We start from the raw sequence: 14,986 nt of genomic DNA, 5'->3' as shown, positions 1-14,986 counted from the left end.
ATAGTGTAAGAAAAATTGGACTGAAGCAGCTTCAAAACATTACATTGTTTTATTTAGAAACATGTGGACTATATTTTAAATTTGCAAGTCGAGATATGTGACACAATTACACTATTATAACACATAAAAAAAACAACTCAGGCACACAACAAATCTTCAAGCAGAGACACTTTTTCAAACACACGCACACTTCCAAATCTTCTGATAGTAAACATGGCACACAATAATATTTTTATGGCACATTCTCAACCATACTAAGTCCATAAAAAACCTTGCACATTTGGTTTGATTTAAGTCAAGCAAAGTTGCTTAAAATGTGTACATTCACTTTAAAAGAATAATAATAAAAACCTATTTTAATGTCACAAAGTGCATTTTAAGGATCTGTCTTCAACATAAAATATAATATTTAATTTATTGTGTTGTACTGATAGTGGCATAATTGCAAAACAGACCCAAAATTATTGGATTGTTCTCATTTACATGCCTATGATTCAAAATACTGCTAAAAGGTTCAAATTTCTGAAAGTTACTCGTTTGTTATTAAATATTGCATGAAAAGTGAGAAAAAATATCAATTTGGAAAACGCATTAAAAAAAAAATACCTAAAAATATTCTTCTGCGCTTTTGATGAGGTGCTACCTTCATTATTTTCTTTACCCATGGCAATTTATGTGATACATTCTTATTTTTGTAGAACCACAGGATCGAAAAAAAGGCAAAAATATTTTGTTGCATCATTGATCAGCATTGTGCCTTTACTTAAATATTCATACTCCTTGAACTGCACATATTTTGTCAAATTACAACCACAATGCGGCCTGATATGATTTTTTATGACAGACCAACACAAAACAGTGCATATTTAAAGTGAAACAAAAGAACTGAGCTAATAATAGATAACCAGTTTTCTACTTTTTTATCCAGTGCAAAAATGTTAAATTTTTCAACATTTAATTTGAATTGCAAGGTGTAAGTAATTTACAATGGAGTTTTGCATATTTATTTTAAAAAATGCTATATTTTATAGCACCTATTATTCTATTAAAAATATCAAGAATTGTAGTTGTGTTGCTAATGAAAGCACTATAAATATGAGTGCACTGATAAATTGCCCCCAATTTCCTTTATTTTGGGAGACTGGCGATCAGCCAATACTTACATGAGAAAAAAAATTCATCCACAGATCTTATCTACCTCGACAAGTCTGAAAATCAACCTTTTGTTCTTTGGGGAGGGAAGGCTGACGGGTCACGTCTGCATGTGTGGTTAAAATAGTCACCCCATTGTTCTCAACTTAGCATCTTTGTTACTAAAAAAATTGGTATCGGCTAAAATCTTTTTAAATAAGCCAGAAATAAGATCAATATGTTTTCTTGTAGTTTATTTTTTACATGTTTGACCAAGGCAGTCAACCTGTTATTTTTGTCAGTTTTAGTTTATTCATTATTTTACATTGGCTGTGATATTCCTAATTGCACTGACTTAAATTAATGCTGTACTGTTTTCATACGTTTGACCAACCTTGTTAAGCTGTTCTGTATTTAAATGAGCTGTACTGGTGCAGTTATCAAATTTGTAATTTGATACAGTACATTTATATCTGTGTTTAAAATAAGATACTACCTACGTCAATTCAGCATTGTTTTTCTGTACTGTATCAGCTGATACTAAACCTCATATATTGGTATCAGTATCGAAAGTGAAAAAAGTGAATCGGTGCATCGTTAGTTTAAGGAACGCTCTGCAGTGTGAGAGGAATGGGCAAAAATTTGTTTGGAAAAAGTATTGACTAGGGGGCTTAATCAAACTCCTTTGTGTTGGTCCACCCTAATAAAACACATTAAAGCTTGGCATTGCAACGTAGTAAAATATGAAACTCCAGTTAAAGGGGGTGGAAAAACTTTAGCAAGGCACTGTCTGTTCATTCCACCAAATCATCGCAGTCCATTGTCTTGTAAAGTAACCCATTCTAGGAGGTTCATAGTGTCCAGCACTACCAACCCACACAACCTCCAGTTTGCTTCAACATATCCCATTGCTGCTCACAATCCATAGAAAGTCCAGCTCTCCAACCTCAGTCACTTGTGTGGTCTGACATGGCGCACTACATTCGCCTCAAACACCGTCTTCATCGCCTTTTCTATCTGCTTGAGGAAGACCTGGGGAATCCGACCACACAGAGTGTTGACAGTGTCCAAGAACTTGTTCTGGATGGGATAGAAGAGTGACTGGAACATGTTGTCCTCAAAGGGGAACTGTGGAGAAACAGTCAGTCATCAGCATCCAACACCAAAGTTATTTCAGTGTAATTAGCTTCTTTTTTTATTTTTTATTTTTGAAAAAAGGGAAGTCATCAAGTTTTGGATTTCATGAAGCATATGGAATAATGGCCGCACCAGAACCTCTCTCCTACCTTAATATCAAAAACTTCCATTCATTAATCTGCTTGCTACCTTGACAACGTAATTTATGAACGGAAGGAGAAGCACGTTGAGCCATAAAAAATTGATAAAGATGCTCAGAGCTTAGGATAAAAGTACTCCGGCCGCAAAAAACTAACAAGCGTCCGAATGAAGCTAGCAACAACGTGGCTGAGCCAGGAGTTGAGAACCGCGGAACAATCATGGACTCGGATGGAATACTTAAGGGTATCGATGATTTGAAGATGGCCTTAAAGGGGAACAATGGAAAACCAAAACTAGACATTGACCATTTGGGACATGAGATTAACGGTAAGCTGGACAGTATTGTCACCGATGTACAGAGCCTACAACTGGGCGAAGGTAGCAATCGAGGTGCTGGGCTCCTGCATCGAGCAGCAGAGGAAACTCCAGTCTAAGTACTTTATTTAGAGTCCCACTCCAGAAGAAACGTGTGTATCTTTGGGGTCCCAGAAGGACAGGAGGGTAACTCTGTCATACAATTTATTGAGATGCTTTTGAGAAGCCAGCTGCAACCCATTGCACAAAAAAAATTTATACAGCTATTGGGAAAAAAATAAAGCTATTTGATATAAGCATTTACCAAAATGTTTATATCCAAAAGCTGATCGTGAGAACGTGAGATCCAATAGGTTGATCGTGACTTCAACCTGTTCCAAATATGGAACTGCGATGGTGATTTGTAGCTTTTGTTTTGAGCCAATCCATTTTATGTTCCTCATTATCATTATTTCTTGCACTTGTGCTACTCCCTGATTGTTTCCCTTCTTTCTCTTTTTCTTTTGTTTTTTCCTTTCTCATTCACACTCATGCTGCAATATTATCGAATGTATTATGCAAGTAGGTTTCCAGCACTCTTCATCTCACCATCATTGTTGTGCTCTCTTGTTCCCTGGATTTGCCCCCTGGCTTTGCCCTGGTCGGATTGTTGCTGGTTGTCTATCTGGATCTCGGCACACGCCTGTATTACAGATTCCCACCCACTCTATATCCTCCTGTGGATAAATATTCTGTTCACTGCCTCTTCATGTATGACTGTAGCCCGTCTGATCCAGGAATTTGGATTAGGAATTGTGATTTTGCTGAACATGTAGGAGACCGAAGCAGAAAGCAGGAGCCCCACCCCGCATCAACACTCCTCCTCCCCGGGTTCTCACCCCTGAGCCTCCCATCAGTGCACCCCCTGCTCCCTTCTTCGTTGATCAGTACAGTATCTAATCGGCAGACCAGGTTAGTGCATATTCCACACACTAAGATTCCTTTAGTGTTTCTCAGATCACCGTGCTCTCTTCTCCACCCCCCGCAGTGCTGCAGCTGCTTCTTAGCGTGGTCTATTATATGTAGTGTTTGTATTGTGGTGTCATAAATTTGCTGGCCTTTAATGAACCCCATTTGGTCTTCATGAATCTGTCAAATAATGCTCTATTCCCATTGAGATTATTGATGTAAAAAGTTTAGAATCAACATTCAGAATTGAGATTATTCAATATGATTCACAGTACTCAATGTTTTTCCCTTCTTTAGGGAGGACAGATATTACAGCTTTTCTCCAAGATGGTGGCATCTCTGCCCTATTCCAGAGTCCAGCTAAGAGACTCGAGGAGGACAGGGGAAAGCTCCTCCCTGAACATGTTGTACCATCACTATGTGGGCACTTATTAGTTTTCAAATAGCAATGTTGGAGAGAATGTGTCTGGCCATGAGAACAACAATTACTCTCTTATTTTGGTCCTGTCCAAAGTAGCACCTTTCTACTATTCAATACTGGGATATGTCATCCCCACGAACCCCAGCATTCCCCTTTTGGGTAATAATATCTGGAAAGGTGCATCAAAAAGAATACATTTATCTATTTAAAATTCTATCGGTAGCCACAAAAAAACTGTAACCTGGTCTTGGCTAAAGAAACACCCTCCCCATTGGCAATTCGTGGAGGAGATTCCCTCTATGGAAACGCTGGTATATCTTCTATGTATCAAAGGACACTCTTTCAACAAACATTGGTGTAAATGGTTTACATATAAGAGCAACGGAATCATAAGATCTAACATTTTGCAATATTGTTTTTCTCCCACTAAACTACAAATCCGTGCCCCAAGTTCTTCTTCTTCTTCTTCTTTTTGGTTTTAATGGCGGTTGGCAAGCAACTTAATGGTGTGCATTACCGCCACCTACTGGTATGGAGTGTGGATCAGGACGCAGTGCCCCAAGTTCTGTGTGCTTTGTATGTTATGAAGCCTAGGCGCAAATTCAAACTGGAAGACTCTTTTATCCCCACCGGGACCCGTTAATTGAAGCGACCTGCCCACAATCGTCGACCTATCAACGCCGGACCAAGCCACGTCACGTCCAATCATCGACCAAGTCCCAGCTGATAAGGACCTTCATTCATGGCGTCCTTCGCTCTCCAGCCGAGCTCAACCTGTTCAGCTGCACCCTCAGCTCTCAGTCAGCTATCTCACCAGATCCTTTTCTTCGTGATTGCTCGTCCTTCCACATCTGATGTCCGTCTTAAAAGTCGCTTAGCCGCGGGCTCGGCTCCTTCTTTTCCTTCAGACGCTTCTCAGATGAAAGAAGAGTTCCTCCCGGTCCAGGCCTCATTCATTCCAAACAGCTTCTCCCGCCGCTCTCTTGCCGATCTGGCCCTCGCTCCTATGCCACCCACTTCACGATCCGTCTCTGGCAAGTGGACACATAATCCCACCGTCTTCATCGCATACATCCCCCGGCAGCCTTTCTCTGCCCCGGCCGGGCCGCCAAGGTCTCGCTGCTTCGATCTACGCTGCCGTTCCCTCCCAGCTCATCGTCCACCATCTTCCATTCCACCGCCAGCATTCATCGCACCGCCTTCCCACTGGTTCCCCGCTCTGGCTCAAATCCGCATGGCCGCTGTCAGCCCGCTCATCAGCACCTCCCATCGGACTTCCCACGCCACGCCCGCCTCGGGCTTCGGGGGTAAGATGTAGCCTTCACGTGCCTCATTCACTCTTTACAACGCGACAAAACGTAGGAACTTTATTAGTTTATCCTCTTCCTGAACTCGCAGGCCCTACTTGCACGCGCCTTTCAGGTTGCGTTCCAAACTTCATCATTCTTACATCAATTTGTTGCATTGGGGGCTTCCGCACTTCCCATGCATGTGTTCTCGCTCTTTTTCTTAGTTAAAACTGCTTATGTGATGTTTTCATGTCGTGGCCTTTTTTCTCCAAGCCATCTTAAACGCACCATGAGTGCTGAGACTCTCGCGCTGGGTTACCCCGAGCGCAGCGAAGGAGAGCGCAGGCGCGTCAGAACCTCGGCAACAATCAGCAAACGCAAAGAACCGTGCAAAATGTTTCCCCAAACCAACCGACTGAGGCGAATAGGGCTGTTTGATACAGGCAATCATAGCTAAAAGTTCACTCTCATAATACAGATAGCTAAAAGTTGACTCTAGTACTAAAGATGGCCAAAACGTGACTCTAGTAATTCAGTTAGCTAAAAGGTGACTCTAGTAATTCAGTTAGCTAAAAGGTGACTCTAGTACTACAGATGGCCAAAACGTGACTCTAGTAATTCATTTAGCTAAAAGGTGACTCTAGTAATTCAGTTAGCTAAAAGTCGACTCTAGTAATTCAGTTAGCTAAAAGTCGACTCTAGTAATTCAGTTAGCTAAAAGTCGACTCTAGTAATACAGTTAGCTAAAAGTCGACTCTAGTAATACAGATAGCTAAAAGTCGACTCTAGTAATACAGATGGCTAAAAGTCGACTCTAGTAATACAGATGGCTAAAAGTCGACTCTAGTAATGCAGATGGCTAAAAGTCGACTCTAGTAATGCAGATGGCCAAAAGTCGACTCTAGTAATGCAGATGGCCAAAAGTCGACTCTAGTAATGCAGATGGCCAAAAGTCGACTCTAGTAATCCAGATGGCCAAAAGTCGACTCTAGTAATCCAGATGGCCAAAAGTCGACTCTAGTAATCCAGATGGCCAAAAGTCGACTCTAGTAATACAGATGGCCAAAAGTTGAGCTTGTTAACAAGTAGCCTGCAGGCTACCAATGTCGTGGTACATGTTCAGCCTCGTAGATTCATTTCGCCCTACCCGTTAAATTTTATCCTGAGCCAGGGCTGTTCTTCGCTAATAAGCAAGCTGTCCCATTTTCTCATATTTCAAGCTCATGTCCCATCCAGTGCTTTTACGCTTCATTTCTCATCTGAAATCTGCATACCATTATTTCTCAGATTATCCTGCCACTTCCTGGTTCACGCAGCTTGTTCTCTAGCTCACTCAAGTTCCAGGCTTGGACGCCTTCGTTCCGTCTCGCCTCTGAACTAATCATCATAAAGCACCCTCCGGTTTCCCTTACGGATTCGTTAACACGGCCATCAGCACTTACAAGCCGCCCTGAAGCCACGGCTTTATAAAGGAACCAAACCCCCTCATCATCGCCTGGGTCCAAGTCACGTAGTTGCACGGCACTTTTCAACTAGCCAGCCAAATCAATCAATCAAATTCTTATTGTATAGCATGTCGTAAATGAATTAACATAACTACGCTTTAAGAGCTCAGGAAACCATCCGATTAATGTTTACCTTGATTGGTTCCTTGTACTCTCAAGCTGCATCAGCCGTTGTTGTAAGAGCTCACGTTCAGCGTTTCGAAGTAATCGTTAGAGGCCGTGCAGAGCTGTTTGTTCAAGAGACCGGGAGCGGGTCAACGACTAAAAGTAAGTTTTCTCCGCATTCAAGCAGGATTCGTATATCCGAGCAACTTAAATCCAGGTATGACAATCTAAAGAGTTATCATCAGGATAACGTTGTTGCGGTTTATTTGTCGTCTCGCTGCCATCTGCTGGTACAAAAAAATAAAAAATCTTACTCCATAGCGAGTGAAAATTATAGCTTCATTTGTCTCAGCTTCTGTATTTCTCGTAGACCACTCTCAGCTCTATTTAATATATTTCGAACCAGAAATCTCTCCTCTCATCCCTTACCGGATGCTCGTGGCGGCTGTAGTATTTAAAGATCTAACTCAACAAAGCTTTTCAGCAGCAAGGTGTTTTCAGCGCAAGTGCTTTTACATCATAACAGCTCAAGAACCAAGGTCATGCATAGGGAAGCAACAAACAAAATATGATATCAAGTCAAGTTCCATCATTAACTTTGTAATTGAGTATGTTTCTAATACATTCTAAACAGGCGGGTTTTAGTCGAGATTAATCAAAGTCGCGTTTCAGCTGTTTTAAGGTCTCCCGGGAGTTGATCCAGTCTGCGGGGTTTAGATGCTGAATGCTGCTTCTCTTTCTGGTCTGGTCCCGGGGTCGTAGAGCAGGCTCAAACCGAAAGACCTTATGAGCCTGGGAGGTTGATGCTTTACGGCAGATCTTCATTGTTTCGTGGTGCCAAGTCGTTCAGTGATTTGCAAACTAACAATGGTATTTCAAAGTCAATTCTTTGGGCAACAGGGAGCCAGTGTCGGGATCTTAAAACTGCCGTTTTGTGCTCCATCTTCCTGGTTTTAGCGAGAACGCGATCAGTAGCATTTCTGATCAGCTGCAGCGTTCGATTGATTTGTTGGAAAGACCCGCGAAGTCGCGTGGCAGTAACCAATGCAACTGAAGATAAACACACGGATGATGATCTAGATCTGGCGAGTCATTGCTCTTTAATCCAATAAGTGCAAAAGTTTTACATAATTTATATATGGGCATATATATAAAAATCCCCAGTTCATCTTCAGCATTCTTTTCACGTAATAAGTATCTCTCCTCCGTGTTCGCAGCTTCCCTCAGTGCCAGATGAGCACTGCACGATCCACTGGTGGTGGTTGGTCAACCTCAGGCAAAAGTGCACACTCTTATGCAGCAAACGTGATGCATGTCCTTCCCCTCATCGTCCTCCACACCTTTATCTTCAGGTTCATTCTAGAATGATCTTGCCTTTCGCCCGTTTCCTCTAATGTCACCCTGTGAGTCTGATCCTAGCATCAGCATCCCATCTCCAGTAGCAGGCAGTTATTTTCTCACTCTAGTCTATCCATTCTCCCATCCTCTTTTCGCTATCTCAATATCCCACAGCTAGCTTCCTTCCACCAGCCAACATATCTTTCCATAGCATCCACTTTACCTTTGTTCACCTTCATCTACCATCTTCTCATCTCTTACCTCTATCTCTGCAATTATCTTCTAATTACTCCTCGAGACACAGCCTGTAAGCCCCTAGTTAGCCTAGCTCCTCCCGCCTCTAATTCTGAGCTTTCAGCTCTTTTTGGGGGGATTTCATTCTCTATCAGTAGTATCATTATTTCACCTCCGCTGGCCTTCACCTATCAGCATTCCACCTTCTCTTGCCCCGCTGCGTCCCCACTCACCCATAGCAATCACCCTTCTCCCAGCGTCACTTCTCCCTATGCCTCGAACCATTCCCAGCTGTCCTTCAGCCATCTGCCTCTCTCCTCTAATGCCTCGCTGCGCTTCCAGCTCGCTTCTTTTTCTAACCAGCTGCCCCTCATCCCTTGTCCTGTTCCTTCCTCTGCTGGTCCCTTCCATGTCATTGTTACCTCCTAAGCCCTGCCGCTACCAGCTGGCTTCTTTTTCTAGCCAGCTGCCCCGTATCTTATGCCCTGCTCCCTCCATCCTATACCCTGCATTAGTTAATGCTGGCGTTTTTCAACCAGCATCCCCTCATCTTATGCCCTGCTCCCTCCATCCTATACCCTGCTCCCTCCATCCTATACCCTGCATTAGTTAATGCTGGCGTTTTTCAACCAGCATCCCCTCATCATATGCCCTGCTCCTTCCATCCTATACCCTGCATTAGTTAATGCTGGTGTTTTTCAACCAGCATCCCCTCATCCTATGCCCTGCTCCCTCCATCCTATACCCTGCATTAGTTAATGCTGGCGTTTTTTAAACCAGCATCCCCTCATCTTATGCCCTGCTCCCTCTATCCCAGTGGTTCTCAAATGGGGGTACGCGTACCCCTGGGGGTACGTGGAGGTACTGCAGGGGGTACGTGAAGCTTTTCAAAATATCTTTAAAAAATCAGTATTCTCCTCATAATAAGTCTTAGGAAAAATTAGTTTGTAAAACGTTCGATAAAATATAAATGTGTGTTCATGCACTGAATTATTATTTATGTATACATTTAATTTTGTACCATTACAGAGACCAATATAAATTAGCAGCGTTTTGCATATTTCAGTTTTGACTGGTTTTATACCTTCCTGGTGGTCACCGTCTTCTGTGTTTCTTTTTTGTTTAACCATGCAATGTTTGTAATATGGATGTATTTGTCAGGTTCACTGATATAAGTTGTTTGGCTTTAATAAACCAGACAGTGATTTTATAGCACTGTACCTCTTTTTTATTCCAAAAATGTTTTGCCCGTGTCAGGGGGTACTTGACTAAAAATATATTTTTAAGGGGGTACATCACTGAAAAAAGTTTGAGAACCACTGCTCTATCCTATACCTTGCATTAGTTAATGCTGGCGTTTTTCAACCAGCATCCCCTCCATCCTATGCCCTGCTCCCTCCATCCTATACCCTGCATTAGTTAATGCTGGCGTTATTTAAACCAGCATCCCCTCTTCTAAGCCCCGCTTGTATCCCTTCATTCTCGCCCCACGCATTCCCCGCCGGCTTTCCTATCATCATGCCCTGCCGTGTCCTCAGCCGGCTATCGCCCGCCCACGTCCATTCCACTAGCCCCGCAGCATTTCCAGCCGGCTTATCCTCCAGCATCCCCATACCCTGCGTTCTGCTACTCTATGCCCCGTTGTGTCCTCAGCCGGCCGTCACCTTCCAACATCCCTTCCTCCCTCGTACTGCCATATCCCCAGCCGGCTCTCACACCACGTCCCCATGCCCTGTGTTTTGTGTATTCTTCCATCTCTTGCCCTGCAGCATTCCCAGCTGGTCTTCACTTTCCCGTCCTACTCTCCCTCTCCTTTAGCGTCACGTCACTTCCTTTACGTTATTAACTCGGTAGCCAAAGTCAGCGCAACTTCTTTCCCCTTTTTACTTTATGCCTTATATTCACGGCCTCGGCCTCGGCCTCTTTTTGGGGGATGACGTTCCTAACAGCATCGGGATGCTCATCTGAAGCCTATCGCTAACGCTGCGATAACCGTTATCCCCAGCCGGGGCCCGAGCGCCAAAGACTTTAAATTCTGTTTGTCAATAAACTCTTCTAATTGTCTTCTCATCTCCGTCTGAGTCTCTCCAGATTGAATTACTGTAATAATGAAAAAGGTTAGATGAAGAGTATTTTAAAAAAATAATTCACCACAGTCTGTAAACGGCATTTACAAATTCTGTCAGCAGGGTGGGGTATGGTTTGTGTATTAATCATAAATTGCGTCCCGCCTCGTCTTTAAGAGGTTTATCTTCGCTGACAGCGAAACTGCCGTCTGAAATTAAAAAACTGACTCAGATTGTTTAATGTGAGCTCAAGAGAATTAACATCACAGTCGACAGCCAGCCTGTGAGATTTTTTCAGTGAGCCCTTTCTTGTAAGCTAAAGAAGCAGTCCCATCCTTTTCAGCCAACTGTTGTGAAGTGAGAGATGTTTTTCTATCAGTTTTTGGATAACAAACAGATACTAATGTCCAACCATATAGTACAATGGTTTACACAAAACTTTAGCTGCCGCTTGTAATTCCAATCCAGTGCAGCTGCAGTGTGGATTCAGCCTCCATGTCAAAGCCCTGAGGAATTTGATTGACAAGTGGGTGAACAATTTATACCGACGTTCATAATTTGAATGCAACCTACATGTACAGTATGTGCTACATGTGAGCAAAAGTATCTACGTCTTACTACATCTTTTTTTTTTTTTTTTTGCAGCCATGAGTAACGTCAACATCTGCTGAAATCACTTTGCGTGGTCTGGTTGATTCACTTCAAACCAGTAGAGGGAAGCACGTCTAATTCACATTTTCTTCTTTGCAAGATTTAAAAAATTTGCTAAAAATTTACATCATAATTGCATGGAAACATGGCTACTGATGCAGTATTTCCAAAGACCTTTTCAGCTTTCCAACCAGTCGAACATCATGAATGATTGACAACATTTTGAAAAATGTCTTTCATTTTTGTCTCATGAACAGCCACACACCGTTTCAAACTAGAGGTTATTACTTTATATGTCAAAGTAAAGCAATACAAGATAATGACAGGAGAGGGAACATGTTAAGTTCTTAGCAGTATTAGCTCAGCCGATGTCTCCCTTCAGAAAGCCACCAAAGCCAAACAGAACTCCAGTCCAGCTTCAGCTACAATGAAGATGAAAAGAGGGAAAACAGAAAGCTAAAATAACATGAAATAAAGGAAATTTGATCATTCGGTTCTAATGTGTTCCAGATGCAAAAAAAAGTTCAGATATAAACCTGTTTCAGACTTCTGCCAGGATGTTGTTGGTAACTTTTTATTTTTCTTGCAAAAAATGACATTATCAACACATATGCATGCTCATTTATATTTGTCTTGTCAAAACCAAGTTTGCCACAGCATCTTAACCAATTATCATATTTCTGTCCCTGAATAATGACCTTATTAAACTGGCAGGAATCAAATATCTTTAATGTGAGACTTGTCTGATTAGCAGCTGTCACTCCTGATAGTCCTGTAGCAACAAAGCTTAATGAATAATCTCATAGCATAACAAGGCAAAAGGCATTCAAAATAACACAATTCAAAATAAAACTAAATACAAGACACATACACTGTAACACTAATAAGAAATACAGAAATTATGTGAATATCCTACCTCAGCTCGTGATCTACCAACTTGGTTTTCCATTTTGCAACTGGAAGTAAATATATATTTAGGAGTTACATTGTCTCTCCTCATCCACAGCATTGACTATGTGCTTGGTAAATAAATAATCTGATTGCACACATGTGTGCACTAGTGGAATAAATCAGAGTTGGGCCCGGGGCAGGACAAAGCTCATGATAACATCATTTTACAGCATACACATCCCTGCAACAGCAGGACTTACAAGCTTTGGAACCACAGAGAGAGAAAGTTCATCAAACAGACATGAAGAAAAGACATGAAAAAACCACAAAAACATCAGGCTACATGGTCACTAATGAAAAAAACAACACAAATTTAAAGCAGCCTAGCCATAGCGATTCCGCCCTCCCAGTCCCCCCTACAGCTCCACCCCTGCATGTGTGTTGTAGGTTAACGTGGACCTAATGACACACTGGGTCTGGTGAGTTTTCCCACTTTAACTTTGCTGCTAGTTAATACACACACAGAGGCCTTGCATAATAGTTTTGTAACATATATTTGGTATTTTGCCATACTTAATGCAATTCGTCAAAAGTGCGCTGGTTAACGAATCCAACATAAAGACAAGCAAATATTACACAAGCCTAGTTTAGGCACTTTACCTGATGCTAACATTAGCTAGCATGATATGCTAACCAGTGTTGTAAAGTAACGAAGTAAAAGCACTTTACTACTTTACTTAAGTATATTTTGGAGTACTTCATACTTTCCTCGAGTATGAAAATTTTTGATAACTTTTACTTCACTATATTTCCAAACTTAATTGCGTACTTTTACTCCGATACATTTTCAATGTGTGGTTTAGTTACTCGTTACAAAAAAGCGAGAGAGAGAAACGCAAGTGTTTTGACCCCACCTACTGATTGACTGCAACAAAGTCCGTAGCCTACTTGCCTGGGCTTGTTCATCACCACCAATAGGATACACCTGTTTCGCTTCTCCCATTAAACACAAAGCAAGTCTCGCAGTCAGCAACAGCCACATGGAGGAGGAGACGGAGACCACAACGACTGCGACTACGTCGGACACGGCTCCAGGGGAACCACCAGCTGGTGATGAGAGCCCATGGCCTTATTTAAACACAATATACTCTTTCGTGGGTGTTAAAGATTCGTCGTACCGCATGCAGTTTATGTTATTCCTGCCCAAAGATGTGGAAATTCTATCTTACAAAAACTCCCCGTCCAACTTGAAGAAACACATCGAGGTAATGTCTTATGAAATGGTTATAATCCTCCTGTTTCAGTAACTATAGCTTGGTCACTAGACACTATTGAGAAATCGTGAGCATAACGTTACCTGTATAAATGAACTTTGTTTGGCATTGTTTCAGTTCCATACGTGGTGTATTTAGCTTAGGCCTAATGTTGACTGTAGCAGGCTACCTAGACTCCTCTGTTCAAGGGGGGACAGAAGCCATAGCGATAGCAATTTAGACTAAATTTAACGAATAATAATCAGTTGTAAAGCAGGTTAAGTTAACCTTGTGCTATAGGTAAAGCACCTAATTTTCTTAACTAAATGATGCCTGCAGGTATATCTATTAGCAGGTTTAATTTTGCCTGCACTTGGTTGTGTACATTATTTTAAGTGTATTTGACAAGTTTACCAAAATATAAAAAAAGTCATTCAAACTACATTTGCCTTGTTTTACTTTACTTATACTTTTCATTACATTACTTGAGTACATCCATTTTTACAGCAATTTCCATACTTAAGTACAAGAAGTTTCAGATACTTTAAGACTTTAACTCAAGTAACATTTCAGTCAGTGACTTGGACTTTTACCAAAGTCTTATTTTGGAGAGGTACATATACTTTTACTTGACTCTGAGATTTCAGTACTTTATACAACACTGATGCTAACTGGGACCACAGCACACAAAATATATGACTGTCATCACAAGTTGCGTAAAATTTCTTCTTTGAAAAAAGCGTGGACACTTTACTAGCTGTTAAACGGTATAATTTTGTGCAGATTACTTGCCATTCACATTTTGTGTCCTGTCACTGAAGCGGAGCAGTAAACCCTGCAGTTTGGGGATCAGTTCTGAGGTGGGAGGGAGTCAGAGTTTTCCGCTTTAATCAGTGCTAACCAATAGGGATCTTAGGCCCCGCCCACGATGTTCATGTTTCCAGCAATCCAAACTCTTTGAGTTCAACCAAAAAAAAGTGAGCATCAAAACCAAAAGTTTGAGAATTGCAACCAAAGATTTCTGACATGCGCAAATAAAAGTTTATATTTTGCAAATAACTTTTTCTCTTCATGAGACCTAAATAAGTGATTTGAATTAAAAAAATAGTTTTTTACACAATTTGTTTCTTGCAAAATTAAATATTCCATTACAAAACAAAAAATTTCATTACAATTCAAAGATTTGACCACAACTTATTTTTTTAATTGAGATTCGTTTTCATTTGAGAGAAATTTTTGTCCAAAAATATAAATATTTAGTTTTTTTCCCCCCTGTACTTACATTACGTATTGCATCATAGACTACTTTAAACGCAGGCTGCTTGTCGTCATGATAAACTCCACGGTTGCCATGGAGAATAGACACGCCTTCCTGTTCAGCTCCTTTACAGTTACTCCCGTACATGCAGTGGTCAGGCCTGTAGTTCCACTGGCAGGGAAAGACATAGAGATTCTCTGCAACAGAAGAAAAAAAAAGAACATGTCGTCACATGTTCAAATTTAATATATTTACTAAAGTGTAAACACCCCTGATACAGAACCTGCTTTTTTCAGGGGAAAA

General features: G+C 41.4%; 1 protein-coding gene across 2 annotated transcripts in view; it reads right to left on the bottom strand.

The window, feature by feature from the left end:
* Nucleotides 1–30: 30 nt before the first annotated feature.
* The window catches only part of gxylt2 (glucoside xylosyltransferase 2), a 33,848-nt gene continuing 18,892 nt past the window's right edge, over nt 31–14,986 (bottom strand). The window contains exons 6-7 of one of the 2 annotated variants that reach the window (XM_028022908.1): nt 14,708–14,880; nt 31–2,259 (exon numbers count right to left, since the gene is read on the bottom strand). In XM_028022908.1, the coding sequence (XP_027878709.1) occupies nt 2,083–2,259; nt 14,708–14,880 (350 nt within the window). In that variant the 3' untranslated portion in view covers nt 31–2,082. Of the gene's footprint in view, nt 2,260–11,550; nt 12,238–14,707; nt 14,881–14,986 lie in introns of those variants that run through there. The other variant, XM_028022909.1, reaches the window with a different exon arrangement.

The sequence above is a fragment of the Xiphophorus couchianus genome, chromosome 7 (assembly GCF_001444195.1).
Source record: "Xiphophorus couchianus chromosome 7, X_couchianus-1.0, whole genome shotgun sequence".
Lineage (NCBI taxonomy): Eukaryota > Metazoa > Chordata > Actinopteri > Cyprinodontiformes > Poeciliidae > Xiphophorus > Xiphophorus couchianus.
This window is presented reverse-complemented; position numbering and strand designations above follow the sequence as displayed.